This window comes from Euleptes europaea, chromosome 17 (genome assembly GCF_029931775.1).
Source record: "Euleptes europaea isolate rEulEur1 chromosome 17, rEulEur1.hap1, whole genome shotgun sequence".
Lineage (NCBI taxonomy): Eukaryota > Metazoa > Chordata > Lepidosauria > Squamata > Sphaerodactylidae > Euleptes > Euleptes europaea.
In genome coordinates, this window is record NC_079328.1 from 17,121,558 (window position 1) to 17,143,653 (window position 22,096).

At 44.1% G+C, this 22,096-nt stretch overlaps 1 protein-coding gene across 1 annotated transcript; it reads left to right on the forward strand.

Moving 5' to 3' along the window:
• Window positions 1-9,077: 9,077 nt before the first annotated feature.
• On the forward strand, window positions 9,078-19,756 carry LOC130488665 (uncharacterized). Its single transcript, XM_056862305.1, has 5 exons — window positions 9,078-9,159; window positions 11,573-11,728; window positions 12,408-12,645; window positions 13,781-13,860; window positions 19,617-19,756. Exons 1-5 carry the CDS (start codon window positions 9,078-9,080, stop codon window positions 19,754-19,756), a joined length of 696 nt encoding a protein of 231 aa, XP_056718283.1.
• The last annotated feature ends 2,340 nt before the right edge of the window (window positions 19,757-22,096 follow it).

Here is a 22,096-nt window from a genome sequence, read left to right on the forward strand (position 1 = left end):
AGTGGCTGCTTCTAAAACAGAGATTTACAGGAACATGGCTCCTCTCAGGTTCACAAGAGACAGCCCTTTGCATCTGGTTCCTAGTAGCTGGTTGCCCGGGCTGGCAAGAGCGGCTGTGTCAGTTTCAAAAGAGCGGCGCCGTGACTGCACAGTAGCGTTTGAGGCAGGCGCACGGCTGGAAAGCAGTCAGTGCGCTTGCATACCGGGTTGCCAGGTCCAGTCCTGGAGATTTAGGCAGGCCCGTATGCTATCACACTGGAGTGTCAAGGCCACGATTTAGGGCAAGACGATCGCCCTGGGCCTTCCCCTTGATGCAGAGAGTCTCCCACTCGATCGCAAGTCTCCCGCTCGATTGCAAGTCTCCCCGGAACGGGGCAGATCACCGAGGCGACGCACTCCAACATCGATGTGTTCACCTCGTCATCGGGGGGCAGCGAGATCAAGAAGCTCTTCCCGACATTGAGTGCCTCCGGGAGCTTCTTCTCAAGAGATTTCCCTCCCCTTCCTGGAGAGGAGGAACACCCAATTCAGCAGGCGAGGCTTTTGAATTTTCAAGCATGCCCCCTGACAGGCAAATGGGCTTCAGAAGATCTCAGCATCGATCTTATAGCCCGAAGAGGGAAGATCGTAGAGCTTATTACTACCGGCATGACTTTGCTTGCTGTTTCCATGGCCGATCTCCCTCACCACCGAGGTACCCGCCCACCTCCAGATCGCACCATTATTGGGGCACTGACCCTTCAGGCCAGCGTTCCAGCACTGCGCATGCTCATAGGTCTGTGATAGCTTCGGCTTCTAATGAAGAGCCCTCCAGTTGACGTTGGGGAACGCAGCCGTTGACTTTGGTGCATCACCACTCCCCAACTCCGGAGCCTGACTTGGAATCAGCAGAGGAGCTCGACTTAGACTTGGATGCTGAGTCTGCTATGTCTCTCTCTGCACCTGACGATGTCTTTCAGGAAGAGAAAGCATCCCCTCCAGAAAGGAAGAGAAAGCATCCCCTCTTGCGTTGACCAGATTCTGAGAATGGTGAAAGCACTTAATTTAGACTATGGTGTGACTGATGTTGAGCCAGTTGATACAGTGTCTGACATCCTCAATAAGATGGATGGGGGCCCAGTGGCCCTTCCTATGGTTCAAAGCATTATTGACATAATGCAATCTAATTGGAACAAACCAGCATCCAACCCAGTTTCCACGCGTAAAGCTGAGTCCTTCTATAGAATTAAACGAGAGGGCTGTGAATTCTTAAGCCAGCATCTGGTGGCGAATTCAATGATAGTAAAAGCCCTACCAGGGCAATTTAGATCTATTTCTCATTCCTCCCCACAAGATAAGGAGGGGTGAAAATTAGACCTTGGGGGTCGTAAACTCTACTCACTCATGGCCTTGGCATTTAAAATTTGTAATTTCCTAGCAGTTATGGTCCGTTACCAATACTACTTATGGGATAGGATGTCCCAATATGTTGACTTATTAGAAACAGACAAGAAAACCTTGGCTAAGATTATTCAGGCGGAGGGACTTAATCTCGGTCGCCAGCAGTTGACAGCTGCTAGACATGTGGCAGATGTATCCAGCAAAGCAATGGCTACCTCCGTGGCCCTCAGACGCCATTCTTGGTTGAGGGCCTCGGCACTGCCACAGGACCCCAGACTCTGGATTGAGGATATCCCCTTTGAAGGGGGGAACCTCTTTAGTGATCAGACGGACGCCTTCCTAGACAGGCTGAGGAAGATCAAGTCCAGTTGAAATCCTTGGGCATCACACCAGCTACTTCTTCCTCCTATTGGCCGAGGTATTTTCCCAGGCAGGGCCAGTCCTTTCAGAGGTCCTACTGATATCAGGGTCGCCAACAACCCCAAACACAATTCAGACCTCCTTATCAGGCACCTCAAAATGATAGAAGATTTCAATCTAGATCTAAATCTAGGAGGGGTGGTCATGTTTCTCCACCCAGAACCAAGGGCAAATCAAATTGACTAGAAGTTAACCCACAGTTTGGTGACAGGTTATCTTGTTTTTCGCCACGTTGGTGTGAAATCTCTTCAGAGTCATGGGTGTTATCAATAATAAAACATGGTTATTTCCTGGAGTTTAAAGAGTTGCCTCCATGCTTTCTCCCCGGTATTGCTCCCTCACCTATTCAGCCTCTACTGATGGAGGAGGTGAATGATCTATTGAATAAGGGAGCGATCTCGGAAGTCTCCTCAGAGGTTAGTCTGAGGGGATTTTTCTCAAGATACTTCTTAATAGATAAGAAGGACGGGGGGAAGAGTCCAATTTTGGACCTGAGAAAACTGAATAAGTTCTTAAGAATCCGTAAATTCCGAATGATCTCAATACAGGAGATACTACCTCTATTAGAGAAACACATGTGGTTCGCAGTCCTTGACTTAAAGGATGCATATTTCCATATTGCCATTCATAAGGGTTGTAGGAAATATCTCCGATTCCAGCTGGGGGACAAGTATTACGAATTCAATGTTTTGGCGTTTGGTCTTGCTATGGCACCCTGGGTCTTTACCAAATGTATGGCCCCAGTGGTAGAATACCTGACATTACATGGCTGTACGGTATACCATACCTAGATGATTGGCTTTATGTTGCAGATTCTTCTGATACCTTATCATCGCACCTATCCTTTGCCATTGACACCCTGAAAAGTCTAGGTTTGGTCATCAATTATACAAAGTCTAGATTACAACCATCTCAGAATATTGACTTTATTGGAGTTATTCTGGATTTGGTGGCCAGTAGAGGGTTTCTACCCCCTAAGCGTATTAAAGCCATCCAACATCTGGTGGCTGTTTTCCAAAACAACAGGTTTCAAAAGTCCATTACCATCCAGAAGTTGTTAGGGTTAATGGCCTGTACCACATCAGTTGTTACTATGGCACGTTTTCACATGAGGGTGCTCCAGAACTGGTTCATTAGGAGTTTTGACCCAAGTGTACACGTACAATCAAAGAAGTTTTCTGTCACGAGAGTCGTGGTACGCTCACAGGCCTGGTGGGGATCAGAAGCTAATCTATCTGAAGGGGTCCCCTTCTCTTGTCCCATCCTCGAAGTATATCTATACACTGATGCTTCCCTCTGGGGATGGGGGGCCTATTGTGCCGTTGTTCACCATCAGATTCTCACATGCATATCAATTTTCTAGAATTGAGGGCCATCGGGTTTGCTCTTTGTTTTCCAGATATGGTTGCAGCCGTGTGGTGCAGGTGGCGATGGACAATATGGTCGCAAAGTTTTATGTTGCAAAGCAAGGTGGCACTGGCTCCATGGCACTCTGCAGAGAAGCACTGAGGCTATGGTCATGGGCCCTAGATCACTGCACCATTCTTCAACCTATTCATATTGCTGGCCAGGGCAATGTAGTGGCAGATGCCCTCAGCAGGCACAGGATCAACCATCATGAATGGACCCTCAACCCAGGGTATCTCACTCCCATTTTTGAGAAATGGGGTGTGCCCAACATAGATCTTTTTGCCACAGAAATGAACACTGTATGCATAGAGTTCTGTTCCAGGGCAGGTATAGGAAGGGGTTCCAGAGGGGATGCGTTCCAGTTGACATGGACCGGGATTTCTGCCTATCTTTCCCCCATTCCCCGTTGGGCAGGGTTGTCTCCAAAATCAGGGTGGACAAAGCGAATTGCATTTTGATCGCCCCATTCTGGGCATAGTGCCCACAGCTTGCAACCCTGATGACCCTCACCAAGGGGAATGTGCTATCCCTCACTCCTGCAAAGAATCTCCTAGTGAATGGCCCATTCATACATCAAAATGTGCACTCCCTGCACCTGTCGGCTTGGAGAATTCACGAGTGACCCAATGGCCAACACAAGTTTCTGATATTTTGCTGTTTTCTCATAAGCCCTCTACAAGACAGTCTTATATGTCTAAATGGAATAGGTTTGCTACATGGGATAGGGATAAGGATATGGTCCAGGAAACTTGTGGTTTACCTTCAATTTTTGAGTTTCTGTTATACCTTAAAGATCTGGGCCTGTCCAATTATTCCATTAAAGTTTATTTGGCAGCAATCTCTGCTTTTCATAATGGAATTGAATCTCATTTGCTATTTTCTAACCTCTACTGTAAGAAAGTCCTAAAAGGTTTGAACAATGTTTACCCCCCTGTGTCTTCCCCTGTACCCCAGTGGAGTCTCTCGCTCATACTTATGCAGTTAATGAGGGCTCCATTTGAGCTCATAGCTACCTGTGACCTGTCTTTTCTCTCCTATAAGACTGCATTCCTAGTGGCAGTGACGTCTGCTAGAAGGGTCAGTGACATTGAAGCACTATGTTGGGATGAACCTTTCACAAAGTTTCACAGGGACAAAGTGGTTTTGCGACCTGCTATGACTTTCTTGCCTAAGATTGTGTCGTCATTTCACATGAACCAGGATATTCTTCTCCCAGTGTTTTTTCCTCGACCGGAGACCCCTGCGGAGAAGTCCTTGCATACACTGGACGTTAGGAAGGCACTGTTATTTTATTTAAGCAGAACTGCAGATTTCAGGATGCAAAACAATTTATTTGTTGGTTTTTATGGGGTTAAGAAAGGCAAAGGGGTGTCCTCTCAGTCTCTTTCCAGGTGGATTTCGACAACCATCAAATTGGCATATGACCAGGCCACAGTCGAATGCCTGCTGCAGATTAAAGCTCACTCCACCAGATCGCAGGCCGCATCTGCTGCATTCCACGCCAGAATCAGTCTGCAGGATATCTGCCGAGCTGTGACATGGTGCAATCCATCAATATTCCTCAAACATTATGTGGTGGATGTGGATTCTGGCAGAGATGCAGCCGTGGGGAAGGTGATGTTGCAATCACTCTTTCGCTGAAGGAGTCCCACCCCTGTGTGGTAAGTGAGCTTGCTACTCTCCCATGTGGGACTGCACTGAAGCTACGATGATGAAAAACCGTGTTACACTTACGTGTAACTGTTGTTCATCGAGTGGTCTTCTGTGCAGGCACACATCCCTCCCGCCTACCGCTCCGTGGGACTAGCTTCACAAGGTTGGTCGCCAGGTGGGTGGCAGGTGGGAGAACTGAGGGAGGAGCGCCCCCTCCCCCTTGATCAGGTGTCTGGGTGGGAAAACACAGCCCTGAGTCGTAAGGGGGAGGGGTGTGCTCCTAGAGCTATCCAGCTGAAATGGTAAGCTAGAAAAATCTTCTGTGGCTGGCCTGCGCAAGCGCAGATCCCATGTGTGCCTGCACAGAAGACCACTCGATGAACAACAGTTACAGGTAAGTGCAACACTGTTTTTTCTGAAAACGTGGGCAAAACATGGGGAAATGCAGGGGGAGAGCGAGGCGACCTCTGACCGTCGGAAACGGCATGCGTAATCCAAACAAAGACCTGAAGTCGTCGGAGGGGTGACCGCGTGGGGAAAAGCCATGCATAAAAGGCCTAGGTTGTATTGTCAAGATGCAACCTCTGATGGAAAGGGTGTGAATTCTACTTGCTTTTTCTAGCCTTGCTAATTCACCTGGCCTTCATCTTATTGAGATATGAAAGCTATGGAATGTGGTCAGCCACTCTGAGAAGAACTACTCCCTGTTCTGAAATTCAATCAGGTTAAAAGATTACAGGTCAGCAGGCATGTAGCTCAACCTGTCCAAGGAGCCTGTCAACTTTGAAAGTGGCAAGGAACAAAGGGTCAAATGGTACAACGACAAGACTGGCTAGGGATTCCTTAAGACAGAGAAAAACGGGGTACAAAAATCTTCGCTTCTTCTACCATTGGCTCCTTCGTAAAAATCACATTACTTCTGCGGCTACATATAAGTTTCACAGAAACCCAATAACAGGTCTGCGGGGCAGTTTGAGGGCATGTAAAGAACCAAGGGAGAGGCTACAGCCGTTTTTCTCTGTAAGCAGTGTGTAGATGAAGTCTGAGGAAACTGTGGTTTAAAGACACAAGTCAATGCAGACCCAGGAGGCTGGTAGCCTTGAAGTTAAAAATAAATATGGTTGCCAACTCTGAGTTGGGAAATTCCTGGAGATTTGGGAGCAGAACTTGGGGAGGGTGGAGGTAAAGGATGGGAGTGACCTCAACAGCATTATAATACTCTGGAAGCTTGACTCTGTATAAGCAGCCGTTTTCTCCTGGGGAACTTGCCTCTGTCATCTGGGCTTCAACTGTAATTCTGGGAGATCTCTGGGCCCCACCTGAAGGCTGGCAACAGAGGCCTTTCTGCATCTACTTACCTGCAGGAGAATACCTGAGAGTCTGATGTGGAGCCCTAGCATGTAAATGAGGGTCCTGAGGCACCCACCTGGTGATGGCAACAATGTTGGGCCTCACCAATGCTTATTTACAGATTTTTTAAAAAATTAGCTTATCCGCCATTATTTACATTTTCATGAAGGAACCGCTGAATCTTTGAAGGAACTTGAGGGCTCTCTGGAAGGGTTGCCAACCACCCTGGGGCGGAGGCAGGGGAATAACCCATCCTGGTTGGTCTTTTTGGTGGTGTGCCAGTTGCTACAAAAGCAAAATGCAGGTAGTATTTTCCTCTTGGCCTCCCTGCCTGCCTTTTTTTAGCAGAGCACTATAGCTAAATAGACCAATTATGTTCTGGGCACTGCTAGGGTTGCCAACCTCCAGGTACTAGCTGGAAATCTCCTGCTCTCACAACTGATCTCCAGTCGATAGAGATCAGTTCACCTGGAAAAAAGGGCCATTTCGGCAATTGGACTCTATGGCATTGAAGTCCCTCCCCAAACCCTGCCCTCCTCAGGCTCCACCCCCCAAATATCCACATATTTCCCAGCCTGGAGCTGGCAACCCTAGGCGCTGCATTGAGAGCCCCCCACACACACAAAAAAAGTACTGGACTTTGCCATTGCCCCAGATCATGGAGCCTGAATTTCTCCCCCTTCCCCAGATTTTTAAGCGCAGAAAACCCTTTGCAAACCCCCTCCACTAACCAAATAAAAAGAAAACAACCCTGAGAAAAACCTGTTTTGATACCTGTAGGAACCAGTTTGAAAAGAATTTCTGGAAGGCAGCTGTATTTTTCTGGGTTTAGATGTGAAGTATTTGAAACTGAAAAGGAACTGCCTTAGCAAAAATATTCTCCAGTTTCAGCATTAAATTACAACTTTCCAACCCACAGGTAATGCTTCTTCTCAGCCATTTTTCCCCAGCCTTTCAGGCAAGGGCATAATAAAAACTGAGGTGGAAGCCTTAAAAGAGAGATTATATGGCATTCAAACTTGTATACCGGTAAGTAATATTGCTAAATGTTATTAAGAAGTAAAAAATTGTATATCTATGAATGTATATATTTACGCCTGGACCCCTTGAAAGCTAATAAAAGCAATATGAGAAAATTAATTAAAACATTAAAATGCAGTAAATACAAGCAAGCAGTAAATTACAAGAACAATATAAAATACATGAAAAATACATGTATTAGTTGGGGAAAAATAAAAAAAAATGAACACTCAGCATTTGTCTTCCAAAAGTAGTTTTCAGGATAACAACAGCATCACTACAGAATAACAACAAAAAGACAGGTTCTTGCCCCCAAGAGTATTTCAGATTCATAGTCATAAAACCGAAGACCAAAAAGCCAATCTTGAAACTCACAGCAGCACAAAAATTACACATACAACTGGAATATGCTGCTATCCTGCACTAGTAGGGTTGCCAGGTCCCTCTTCACCACTGGCAGGAGGTTTTTGGGGTGGGGCTTGAGGAGAGCGTGGTTTGGGGAGGGTCGTCAATGCCGTAGAGTCTAATTGCCAAAGCGGCCATTTTCTCCAGGTGAACTGATCTGTATCGGCTGAAGATCAGTTGTAACAGAAGGAGATCTCCTGCTAGTACCTGAAGGTTGGCCACCCTATGCACTAGTCTTCAAAAATAAGAATGACTTAGTAAGCTGCCTATACTAGGGTTGCCAACTGGTCTGGAGAAAAAATGCCCTGTCTCCTTAATAGAGGCTTAAAGTGTGCAAATGGGAAATTGAAGCTTTTCATAGAATGGAGGCAAATAACATCATTCAATAAATCATATCTCATCAATAGGGTTGCCAGGTCCCCCCTGGTCACCAGCAGAGAATGGGAGGGTAGGATTGCCAGGTCCAGGTTGACAAAGTCCTGGAGATTTGGAGAAGGAGTCTGGGGAGGACTGGGAACTCAGTGGAGTACAATGCCTTAGAGTCCACTCTTCAAAGCATCCGTTTCCTCCAGAGGAACTGATCTCTGTATTCTGGAGACGAGCTGTAATTCCAGGGGATCCCCAGACCCCACCTGGAGGCTGGCATCCCTACTCATCAAGTCTCTATTAAAGGGGCAGGCCTTTTTTTTTTTCTCCAAGCAGTTGGCAATCTGCTGAGGTTCCAGAAGGAAAATGCTCTGTAACATTGGTTCCTCAACTTTCGTGCATGGGGACGGCATCTGCATGCCCGATAGGGTTGCCTGATCCCTCTTTGCCACAGGCATGAGGTTTTTGGGGTGGAGCCTGAGGAGGGTGGGGCTTGGGGAGGGGCTTCCATGCCATAGAGTCCAATTGCCATAGTGGCCATTTTCTCCAGGAGAACTGATCTCTATTGCCTGGAGATCAGTTGTAATAGCAGGAGATCTCCAGCTAGTACCTGAAGGTTGGCAGCCCTAATGCCCAGTCCTGGAGCCATTTGCTGTTGTCCCCATTCCCCATACAGTTCCATGCACCTGTGCCCCACTTGTAGTTTTGTAGCCTTTTGGCTCATGAAACAAAGAATGAGAAATCTGAAAAGAAACAAACTCCCAATGCTTTCTCATTTCAGCCCATATCCCTTTAAGCCCTTCATTTCTATTTCTGTGCCTTTACCTTTCAGGTGGTGATATCTTTAGGCTTGTGTTGTTGACACACTGACCAACACACATGCCTTGCAAGGCAACCAGTTATCTAGAGAATGCATCTCATCCATATCTTGTCGATCCTGTTTCTCTTTAATGCCTGTAAAGGTGAGGCAAGGCCCACCCATTCCTTTCAAAGCAGAAAACATGCAGCCCAGGTAACAGACCCTTCAGTTTTTCACCTGGCTGGCCTCGCGTCGAGTCACCCACACGTACACCATGAAGTGGATTTTGCTCCTGTGCTTGGTTGACAGCCTGGGATTGGGATGGGCTGTTCCATTGGAAAGCCTTGAAAAATTCAGTGAGTATTCCCTTCTTACTTTTACAGGAAGGAATCAACCATGGAGATGTTCCAAAATTGTCCAAATTAGTGTACCAACTTGATCAAAAGGAACAAACGAAATTGTAATCCCCTGTTTTGAATCAGACCTTGTATTTTATTTTATGAAGTGAGTGTGTGTGTGTTAAGTGCCGTCAAGTCGCTTCTGACTCATGGCGACCCTATGAATGAAAGTCCTCCAAAATGTCCTATCTTTGACAAATTGAGGGCTGTGGCTTCCTTTATTGAGTCAGTCCATCTCTTGTTGGGTCTTCCTCTTTTCCTGCTGCCCTTAACTTTTCCTAGCATGACTGTCTTTTCCAGTGACTCTTGTCGTCTCATGATGTGACCAAAATACGATAGCCTCAGTTTAGTCATTTTAGCTTCTAGGGTCAGTTCAGGCTTGATTTGATCTATACCCCACTGATTTTTTTTTTGGCAGTCCGCAGTATCCGTAACACTCTCCTCCAACACCACATTTCAAAGGAATCTATTTTCTTCCTATCAGCTTTCTTCACTGTCCAGCTTTCACACCCATACATAGTAATAGGAAATACGATGGCATGAATTAATCTAGGGTCAGTTCAGGCTTGATTTGATCTATAACCCACTGATTTTTTTTTATTTTTACGAAGTACCATGTTTTTTATGGTCAACAAGCATCCTTATTAGCTGATGACGATTTACTTCTTACCCAGACAACTGCTTGCAAAACACCATTGTATTTTTCACCAGGACCCGCTAGTACTTTTCAGCTTCCAAGGATATTTCTTTGTTTTCCATCACAAAAGATCGGAGCTCACAGCTTTTCCTAGGAGGATTCTTGTACCTTTACCAAGCTATGTGAAAAGCAGGAATTAAATGGGCAAAGCTTTTCCCATCACTGTATTCCAAGGAAGTTTCACTGGATGAATTTCTGCTGTTAGTGCAGTGTTGTGGTTAAGAGCGGTATAAGAGGGCCGGAATGGTGTAGTAGCTAAAAGCGGTGGACTCTAATCTGATGAACTGGGTTTGATTCCCCACTTCTCCACATGAGTGGCGGACAACAATCTGGTGAACCTGGTTGGTTTCCCCACTCTTTCACATGAAGCCCCCTGGGTGACCTTGGGCTAGTCACAGTTCTCTTAGAGCTCTCTCAGCCCCACCTACCTCACAAGGTGTCTGTTGTGGGGAGGGGAAGGGGCGGTGATTGTAAGCTCCTTTGAGACTCCTTAGAGGTAGAGAAAAGTGGGGTATAAAAACCAACTCTTCTTCTAAGGCAGAAGAACCACGGCAGAAGAAAAATAACATCACAATAATTTTTTTTTTACAAACACCGTTCTAAAGTGGGACTGCAGAATTCTTAACCCTGATCTATGCATTACCATTTTTAACATGTAGAGTTGGTATCCCCTGAGCTGACTACTTTCATGCTGAAGGTCAGACATCAGGAGCTGGGGGACTTGTTTTCCAATTGCCTGGGGCCTTGATTCAGATGGAACCAAGGTATGGAAGGAGAAGGAACTTCAGCCTCCCCCACCCAAGAAGGTTTTGATGCTCCTGATGTCTGACCGTCAGCATCAACGGCAGGTCAGAGAAACCCCAACTCTGTACGTTAAAAATAGTAACATGCAGTTCGGGGTTTCAAATCACTGCGTGTGAGTGTGTGCGCGCGCATGCATGCTGCCAACTCACAGCTGACTTATGGCGACCCCGTAGGGTTTTTAAGGCAAGAGACGTTTGGAGGTGGTTTGACATTGCCTGTCTGAGAGCTGAGAGAGTTCTGAGAGAACTGTGACTGGCCCAAGATCACCCAGTAGGCTTCATGTGGAAGAGTGGGGAACTGAACCCAGTTCTCCAGATTAGAATCCACCGCTCTTAACCACTATGCCATGCCAGCTCTCTTCTAATCACTAGTAAGAGATTAGTGAATGACCTTTGTCTGAGAAAACTATGTGAACCATAGGCTGGAAACGCCATAAGACATTTCTAAAAGACTAGAAGAGACATCTGCATGTTACAGCAGCAACGCATGAGAAGGATTTTGTTTGTAATATAGAGAAGACTTAAGAGCCAACAGCAGCTGGAAAAAGACAGCGAGGTCCAAAATGCTTATCAGGACCTTGAGGCCATGCTTGTAACATAGATGGAGATAAAATAGATGTAGATATGTTGTGCTCCAAACAAAATTGTTGGAACTGATGCAGAATAAGCTATATTTTCTCCACCAGTACCGGAGATGATTTTCTCTGCCTTGGCTTCCTTAAATCAGCACTGTTTTGCTTCCCGTGCAATGAAAAGGGCTCTACATCCTGCTTCTTTACTTTTTTGCTAGGTTTTGCAACACAAAGCGTAAGGGGGAACCAGGATGGAGTAAAGATTGCCCTGACATCCCTTCTTTTGTTCTATTTTTCAGCACTGGATTTCTTTCCCAACAACAGCACGCTTTTAGCAGCCACCTTGAGTACCAGCTTTCTTGTTAACATTCCTAAGTGTGTCTCCTCCTCAAAATTCTCTCCATCCAAAGTCAGAATAGCAGTAGCCCAGCTCCCTGATGGAACCACCCCAACAGGTACGGGATACCCACAAATCTTTTCATTGATGTCTTTTCATGTAAAATGTAGGAGTGGGCCTGAGGCATGTCGCTAGCCACGTCAAAGTTTCTCAGGTGGCTCGCCTTGGTAGGAACAGGAGAATTCTGATTTAGGGAAGACTTGGTAATAACTTAGGGGTGTGTGGATCCCCCATCCCAAGAGGTTTTACTAGTTGCTTCCCGCAGCATTTCTTGGATGTCTCTCCCAAGCAGGTCCTGCTGCTCTCTCTTGGTCTTATAACACTCCATGAAATTGCTTTGCCTGGTATGGCTTTAAAGCCAAGAATTTGGACTCTATTATTCTTGCCATTTCAGTCCACACAATGTTTCTTTTTAAAGCAGGCTAACTGTGCATCTGCAGCACATGATAGACCAGACATCACAATTGAAAGCTCTATGGTAAAAAAAACAAAAACCCTCTCCCTGTCTATCAGCAGCTAGTATATCAAGAAGAAGACCAGGCAAAGCCCTTTTCCTGCTATGCTAGCTTTCTGTGTCCAAAAAGTTTGTTTTAGAGACTGTTTAAACAGGCAATGGCACGTTTTCAGTTTGAACTGGTTCAGTCCAGGAAGAGAACTGCAAGAAACCTTACCTGTGCATTTGAAACAACTCTTGTTCTTGCTCTGATGAAAAAGACTGATTATATTTTCTTTTGAAGGTGTAACTGACACTGAAGAGATTCAAAATATCCGGAAAACACCTCAAGCCACTATATATTTTGCTGGTGAATTCAAGAGTGTCCCATGTACAGCAGCCAGGGACCTTGTGGTAATGGACATGGATGATAGCCAATACGAGTTGATCACAATTTTAGGCTTCCAGGTGGGAGCAGAATTTTGCCGTCAAACAAAAGGCCCCTTCTGCAATCAAGCACTTAAGCCATCCACTTTTTATAGGTAACTATGGACACTGGCTGAGGCAGATATACTTTAGCTTTCTTTTAAAAGCTGTGTTTCATTTGCAAGCCCTGGACTCACATGGTCCTTCTCCGAGGGTAAGGATGTTTGGTTGCAACTAGACATGTGGGATGAGCTCTTGGTATACGGTTCCTAAAACGTATCCGAGTTTTTTTTTTAATGTTCTTTAATGCAAGCTGATGAAATGGGCAATTTTGGTTTAATAAAGGGATGAACACATGAAGCTACCTTATACTGAATCAGACCCTTGGTCCATCAGAGTCAGAACTGTCTACTCAGACCGGCAATGGCTCTCTGGGGTCTCAGGTAGAGGTCTTTCACATCACCTACTTGCCTAGTCCCTAACTGGAGATGCCAGGGATTGAACCTGGGACCTTCTGCATGCCAAGCAGATGCTCTACCACTGAGCCACATAAGAGTATGGCCTTTTATGCAAGGCTGTTTCCCATGTGGTCACCCTCGACTGCTGCGGGGCTTTGGTTTGATTATGCATGCCTTTTCCGACTGTCAGAGGTCGCCTTGCTCTCCCCACATGTTTCTGTGCATTTGCCCACATTTTCTGGATGCTGGCATTACTTCTAGAGGCTGATTCCAGAGGGGCAACATTTTTCTTCCTGGTTTCCTTTAGAGGAGAGAGCTAAAGACTTGGATGCTTGTGGTAGTAGTTGCTTTAAATGTACAAGCAGAGCTAGAACTGTCCACTCCTAGAGATTTGGGGGCAGTGCTTGGGGAGGGGAGGGAAGGGTGTAGCATTTCAGGAAAGGCAGTGCTGAAGAAACAGATATTGAGGTGCCGTTATAAAGGAAAAGTACACAGCTTGGTATATGTAGGTGGGAGAGCAGGTGGTAAGAGCAGAAAAGTTATCGAAGCATTTCGTTTTCTTTTGAAATAATCCTGAAGTTTTGTTGTCAGTCCTTAGCCAAGATTTTGGATCTCAGTGGCATTTCCTAGTTGGATAAGACTAGTTCTTCAGGAAGGCTGGTAGAACACTGCTGTCCAAGATGGTGAAGCATAACACTAAGCTAACAATGGATCAGTCAGCAATACTGTTTTACATGACTGCTTTTCACATATGTGTAAATTTTGATTTTCCCTTTCCGCCTTTATTTTCAAGGGTGAATTTCTTTCTTCTGGATGACAAGTCTGAAATAAGGGGTCATACCGATTGGTCACCCACAATACAGACCAGAAGTGGTGAGTCTGGAAAGGGAACAGGCTCTCCTGACGTAGAATAATTTCTTTGCTTAAACAAAGACGGAACAGTAGAGAAATTCCTTGGACTGGCTTGTGCAAGATTTGGGGCCTGGATTCTCCATTCATTTAAACCAGAACTAATGCCTTCCAGTTTGAAAAAGGAAAAGATGTATGCCTGCAAGCAAAGGGTTCAACTACACAGGAAGGCCAAGAACATATGAAATGTAGGGTTGTTAAAGTAGATGCGAAGGATGGATCTGTGGGTACCAAGTCTCGTTAGCCCATTCAGGGGTGTACTGGCCGTTCAACTGACAGGGAGTTTTCCGGGTGGGCCACTGGCAGCTGCTGTGCAGAGAGCCACTGGGCTCACAGCCATGCAGCGGAGACGGTGTTTGGTGCTGCTTGCTTGCCGTCTTCTCCTGTGTCACAGGGGATGACAGTGCAGGAGAAAGAAGTACTGCTGCTTGAGGCAGAGGTCCAGGTTGTCAAAGTGCTGGAGCCAAAAGTACAAGAGCTTAGATGTTGCTCCAGCTAAAGCAGAGGGTGGACTGAAGCCTAAAATACTCCTGGCAAGGAGGTGGAGACATAAACCCCACCCCTCCGGGAGCGGGATAGCATTCCTTAAAGGTGCTGCACCTGGTTATGGAGCTGAAAACTCTGACAGTGTCGGGGTGGTTCTTGGCCTTGTGAGGCTTGAGGGGTCAGTTGGAGAGAGACCTCCAGGGCTGCAGAGGGCTCTGGAGTGGGGGATTCAAGGTCCGAGTCCAAGGACAAGGCTGTATCCCAGAGTGAGAAGGCTGGCTCAGCCTCCTGGGCTCCTCTTGCATAAAAAATGGAGGTGACTCAACTGCCTCCTTCTGTGGAGGTATCAGGTGTTCAGCCCCTCCTTGGGCTTTCACGCATTCTCCGTTTCCTTGCATCTAACTTCCTGTTTCTTCGGGGAGGGCGGCGGTGTTCAGTTCTGCACATGTTTTGCTCCCTCTAGTGGTCAATTCAATATAACACCAACTTTTATCAAGCGCAATATAACACCAACTTTTATCAAGCGCAAAAAGCTGCTGATTTAAACTGCAGGGAGAAATGCTTCATTTAAAGCTGTGTGATTCCAAATCGACCATCAGAGGGAGCAAAATGCATGCAGAACTGGGCAAAAAAATCCCAAAAACAAAACAGGAAGTTAATCATGAGGAAACTGAGAATGCATAAAAGCCCCTTGTTTGGGTTTTTAGTGTCTCTGTCTGACAAGGAGTCCGTTCTCTGGTCCATGACAGCAGCTGAGCTGTCACATCTGCGGAGAAGGGGTTGGTTGATATTGCAATTACATCCCACAATATCTTTATTTATTTGACATTATATAGCACAGATTAGTTACCCTTTACTACCCTATCATGCTAGCACTTAAGGTGGTGAAAGCAAGGAGAACAGAGAATTCTTCTCTCCTTCCTTTTAATGCAAGTGCACCTCTGTCCTTGACTCCTGATGATAAATATAGAACAAACTTAGCTGTTCCAGAAGAATCACTGTAAACTTCAATGATATGATCATTCGTAAGCAGCAACAATTCTTTGCGGGTGGGGCTTCCGCACAGGTGGGGTTTCTGAGTTGACAATCCTGAAGGCCCTTTCGAAGGTTCTTCAAAAACAAATCGCAAATCATATTCCAATTAATAGAGGTACTTATACAGCACTTTCCATTTTCAAAGCTCTGCCTGTCCATTATCGTAATATGCTTACAGTTTTGCCAGGTAGATAGAGCTGCACTCTAGAGGTGAGGCTGGAGGAGTAAAGACTTCAGGCCCCATGGAAGGCCTTAGGTGAGAACCTGCTACTTCCTGGAGCATTAAGCTACACCTTTGCTACAAGTGTCATTCGTTGCTTCCCAGTAATTTACCATAGGGAAAGCCCATGGCAAAGGCCACATAAGTCCATGGCAGTGGGGCCTTGTATTTCTTTGTATAGGAATATTTGATTACTAAAGGTGATGACTACTCAGAATACTAAGTTGGTACACAGACAAATTATGTATGAATACCTAGCCTTTCCATAGTAAAAAGCTAGTAGCACCTTAAAGTCTAACAAAATTTCTGGCCACAGCTCACTTCAGATAGTTTTTCTGTGTACTTGGATGCCTTCTTGTCCACCTACTGTGCAAGAGTAGAATTGAAGAGAAATATTTTTTTTTATAATAATTTTATTGGTTTTTATAATACAAATTTTCCATGATAGTAAACAACAATAAAAGCAATATGAAATTCAAAATTCTAACTCTATGTTGTTATAATTTCTTGAATTCATAACAAAAAAAACAAATTAGAGGAAAATTTATGACTTCCCCATCACCTCTCTCCGCCTCTTAATAAAATATTCATCCCATCGTAATTGGTCTGATCTTAACTATCATAAATTCATTTAACTTTCATAAAACATCTTCTATTAATATAAGATTATAACTCTTAATATTAATTGTGTCTTCTAGATCAGATTAATAAGTATTCTTCCATTTTCCCCAGTTTTAATTCATATTCACAATATTTCATCCAATCCTCCCATTCCCCTAAAAATCGAACATTGTCTTTTTCATTTAAAATGGCTGTAAGTTTTGCCATTTCCACCAATTCAAACATTTTCCCAATCCAGTCTTTTTTCTCGGGAATTTCTGCCCCCTTCCATTTTGCTGCATAAAGCAGTCTCGCAGCTGTTGTAGCATAGATCAAAAAAGTTCTTTGTGTTAGCAAGTCGTCAGGTATCATACTTAATAGCATCATTTCTGGTGTTTTGGGTATATTTTTTTGTACTATTAGTCTCAGTTCATTGTATATCATATCCCAAAAATCTTTAGCTTTATCACAAGTCCACCACATATGGTAAAAGGAACCAATTTCCTTATTACATTTCCAACATTTAGGGGATGTCACTTTATATATCTTTGCCATCTTCTTAGGTGTTAAATGCCATCTATACATCATTTTATAAATGTTTTCTCGAATTGATTGCGCATTTATTCCTTTCAAATCTTTTGACCAAAGTCTTTCCCATTTATTTAAAGCAATATCATGTCCGATATTTTGAGCCCAGTCAATCATAGTTGGTTTAATTGTCTCCTGCTCACAATATAATGTTAAAAGTAGATTGTACATTTTAGAGATCAGTTTCAAATTGTTCTCTAGTAACATCTTGTGGAAAGGGGACTTTTCTTTAGAAAATCCATTTTTCATATCTTGTACAAAAACTGATTTAATCTGACAATATTGCAACCATTGTAAATCCTCTTTGAGAAATTGAAATTCCTTTAATGAACATTTTTTCCCCTCCCAATTAATTAATTCCTGGTAAATTATAAATTTGTCCGGTCTAAGTGGACGTAGTGTTAGCATTTCTTGCGGTGAAATCCACATCGGAGTTGTTGGTTCCAAAATATGTTTATATTTCATCCAGATGCGCAGTAGAGAGGACCTGATTATATGATTCCTAAATGATGCTTGTATCTTAATTTTGTCATACCATAAATAGCCATGCCATCCACTAATATTATTAAAGCCTTCAAGCTCCAGTAAACGTGTATTTGATAAGGTTATCCAGTCTTTTAGCCATGTTAAGGCTACCGCTTCAGCGTAAAGTTGAAAGTTTGGTAGTGCTAAACCTCCTCTAACTTTAAGGTCCACCAAGTATTTATAAGCAATCCTCGGTTTTTTCCCTTGCCAGATGAAGTTTAAAATGTCCTTCCTCCAAGTATCAAAGTATTTAACATGTGATATTATAGGCAAATTTTGGAATAAGAAGAGCATCCTTGGTAACACATTCATTTGAATTGTTGAAATACGTCCCAATAGTGACAACTTTTTATTTGACCAAATAATCATATCAGTTTTTATTTTACCCCATAATTTAAAGTAGTTGTTAGTTAACAATTCTTTGTTCTTCGCTGAGATCCAGATTCCCAGATATTTAACTTTATTGGCCTTCTCCCAACCTGTAAACGAGATGAATTCCTGTTGTTCTATTTCTGATAAATTCTTGAATATTGTCTTTGTTTTTTCTTGATTAACTTTAAATCCCGATATTTCCCCAAAGTCGTCCAGAGTCTCTTGTAGTAACTTCATTGATTGTGTTGGGTTTTCCAGAATTAACAGGAGGTCATCCGCGAATGCTCTCAATTTAAATTCATGTTTTTTAATTTTTAGACCGCGAATGTCCTCCATACTCCTTAGTTTACAACATAATGTTTCCAACACCAACAAAAATAATAACGGAGACAAAGGACAGCCTTGTCTAGTTCCTTTCTTAATTTGACAATTTTCCGACATTGATTCATTCACCAAAATTTTCGCATGTTGGGATGTGTAAATAGCTGATATACCTTTCAAAAAACGGTCTCCAAAATTTAATTTTACCAATGTTTTTTCCATAAAGCCCCATGAGACCATATCAAAGGCTTTTTCCGCATCCAAAAATACAAAGGCGGCTGATCGTTGTATATTCTGATCATAATATTCTAATGAGTCCAATAAGATTCTTATATTGTCTTTAATTTGCCTTCCTGGAACAAAGCCCGCCTGATCTTCGTGTATAAGGTCTTTAATAAATTTTCTTATCCTATTCGATAAGACCGAGGCATAAATCTTATAGTCCACATTTAACAACGAAATAGGTCTATAGTTTGATGTTTTTTCTGGGTCTCTTCCTTCCTTGGGTATCAACGATATGTATGCATGCGACCAAGTTTCTGGGGCTACTCCCTTATCCAAAATTGTATTGCAAAGTGATACAAAAAAGTCTGCTAAGTTGTCACTAAATGTTCTATAAAATAGAGCCGTTATTCCATCTGGTCCAGGTGTCTTATCCGGCTTTTGTTTCATTATTGCTTCTTGTATTTCTTCCCTTGTGATTGGAGCATCTATCCATTCTCGTTGGTCTGTTGAAAGGATATTCATCTGTATTGAACTTAAAAACTTATCTATTTTCTGTTTTGAAATATTTTCCTTCTGATACAGCTTAGTGTAAAATGAAACAAATTCTTTTTGTATATCTGTAGTTGAATGAACTGGTCCTTTAGCAGTTTGAATTTTTGTTATAATCTTCTTCTGAAATGAGTCTTTCAATTGTGTTGCTAAAAATTTCCCAGGTTTATTAGCATGTTCAAAATATTTTTATTTGGCAAATTTTAAGTTTTTGTTCATTTCCTCCATTATGACCAAATTTAATTGATGTTTAGATACAGAAATCTTCATTTGTATTTCATTTTTCTCTTCTTCTTGTAACGCCATAACAAATTTTTGTTCCAAATTTTGTAAATCCCAAAGTATATTATTGGTAAATTGTAGTTGAGTTTTCCTCCACGCTGTATCATAAATCCTCTTAGAACTGCTTTAAACGCATCCCACACTATATTCAACGTAGTTTCTCCATTAAGATTGACTTCAAAAAAATCTTTAATCAGATCATATAATTCTTTTTGAATCTTATTTTCCTTTAAAAGTTTATCATTCAATCGCCATCTAAATGCTTGTTTATTGTTCCACTCAAATGTAACCGGATTGTGATCAGAAAAAGTTCTTGGTAAAATATGTATTTTACGTAGTTGCGTAAAAATTGATTTACTAGACCAAATCATGTCTATTCTGGAGTGTGAGTCATGTCTCGCTGAATAAAAGGTATATTCTTTGGCTGAATTGAAGAGAAATATAACACAGGGTTTGCCCTTTTCAAAATCTCCATTCACTGTTTTAATTCTTAAATCTGTTTCCCTTCCTCTTCCAGTGAAAAATTATGATTCGGCTGACGTGGCATTTGGAGGGCGAGCTGGAGGAATGGTCGTCATCACCATTCTGGTCTCAATTGGCGGATTTGTCCTGGTGATTGCCTTAATCGCAGCAGTTGTTCTTTCAAACAAGAAGTAGCATCTCAGACAAGTCAACTATACCCTTTTCTGGATCTGCAGCAATTACAGATATGATCAAACAGTGGCATTTGTTTTGGCTTGGAGAATCAGGAATCAGAATTAGCATCTAATAAAATTGTTTATCAATCCCATGATGGCTGTTCAGGTTTGTACTGTTTACTTCAAACATACTCACCTCACTCCTTACAGTTTTCAGCCATATATCAGCAAATATGAAGTGTCAATGAAGCAAAATGTATGTCTGCAAACACTCTTATGGTAGAGCTGCACTTGTCAGGTAGCCAGGTACTCCTGTAAAATTGACACAACTGGAAATTGACATTCGATAGAACAAGCAGGAATCCACCAGGGCTTCCCAGTATTTCCTCCTTCCCTTCCCTGAAAGTCCCTATAGCCTCTTCCTTTTCCTGCTTCATTCTCTCCTTCCTGCCCACCAGCCAACCCATCTTTCTCCCCCCACCCCAGTATTGATTTCCCCTTCCTTCCCTACCCCTGGTAGCGTTTGCCCAGGAAAACTGTGGCTCAGTTGCACTGTGGTGATTGCCCATCCAGGTTCAGTTGCACAGTGAAAGGACAGGCCGGGGGGCAACTCATGTCCTCCTGTATCATCTTCCCCACACTATTTCCTCTTTCCCTCCTCCAGGCAACCCCCATATCCTCAACCTTCTCTCCTTTCTTCTCTCCTTCCCACCCACAAACCAACCTATCTTTTATCTTCCCCATCCTCAACTATATTTGTTATTTACCACCATTCTCCACAATGGAAGCCCAAAGCAGTTTGCGTCATCTGAGACTCCTCCATTTTACCCTCACAACAACCCTGTGAGCCAGGAACATACTGGGAGTGAAAACCCTTGGGAAAGGACCTTCCCACAGCCCCAAAGAAAAGAGGGTGAGAGAAAGAGGTAGAATGCCTGACCTTTGGGAGGGGGGCAGGCTGTGGATCAGTGGTAAAGCATCTGCTTGATATAAAGAAGGTTCCAGGTTTAATCCCCAGCATCTCCAGTTAAAAGAACCAGGCAAATAGGTGATGTAAAAGACCTCTACCTCAGACCCTGGAGAGCCACTGCCAGTCTGAGTAGACAATACTGACTTTGATGGACCATGGGTCCGATTCAGTATAAGGCAACTTCATGTATATGTTCTGCCTCTACACCAGTGTGGTGTAGTGGTTAAGAGCGGTGGTTTGGAGCGGTGGACTCTGATCTGGAGAACCAGGTTTGATTCCCCACTCCTCCACATGAGCGGGGGAGGCTAATCTGGTGAACTGGATTTGTTTCCCCACTCCTACACACAAGGCCAGCTGGGTGACCTTGGGCTAGTCACACTCTCCCAGCCCCACCTACCTCACAGGGTTTCTGCTGTGGGGAGGGGAAGGGAAGGTGATTGTAAGCCGGTCTGATTCTTCCTTAAGTGGTAGAAAAAGTCGGCATATAAAAACCAACTCTTCTTCTTCTCACTGTCCCAAAAAGGGAAGGGAAGGAGGAAGGAAGAGGTAGCTTGTCTAACCAATTGGCTGCGCTCCAGGGGGGTGGGGGACAGTTCACAGCGTGGAGTTGGCATTGTGAGGTGAATTCTGCGCATGGTGTCACTGCAGACGTCTTGTGACTGAACCAAGGTTTAGCCATGTTGTTAGACACTCTCCAGTTCTCAGAGTGGTGAGAAACTGTAGGGTCGGACTTATAGTTGCCAACCTCCAGGTGGTGCCTGGAGATCTCCTGCTATTACAACTGGCCTCCAGCCAATAGAGATCAGTTCATCTGGAGAAAATGGCCGCTTTGGCAAGTGCTGTGCCAGAGCCTCATGAGAGCCGCCACAATTTCCTCGGAGTTTGTACAACGACATGGTCAGCAACGGAGGGTGCTACTGCAACAAACGCGCAGGACATCACGACCGATGGGACTTGCTCACACTATTCCCCCTCGTCGTTCTACCCGTTTCATGCGGAGAAAATGGTATGCTCTTGCACGTGTGCCTTTGCCCCGGCACGACTGGGAGTACCCGAAAAGCAACGACTGGTGGGAAAGATTGGTTGCAGGAGTATGGGGAGACGAGAAATGGATGTCAAACTTCTGGATGACCCGAGCGACATTCATGGAGATTGTCGATGCTCTCAGGGTGTTGCGTACAGGCAGGGACCAGGCTGAGGTGCTTGGCCTCTGACCCCACTCCCAGCAGTGGAGGGTACTGGGGGGAGCAGAGCCTGTCGCGGTTTACTCTTCCCGGTATTGTGGGTGGACTGAGTGCATAACGAAGGTAGCACTCTCAACAAGGAACAAGGTCACTCACCAGCATGAGTTCCTTTTCTTCAAGGTCTAGGCTAGGGCCTCCCAGGTTC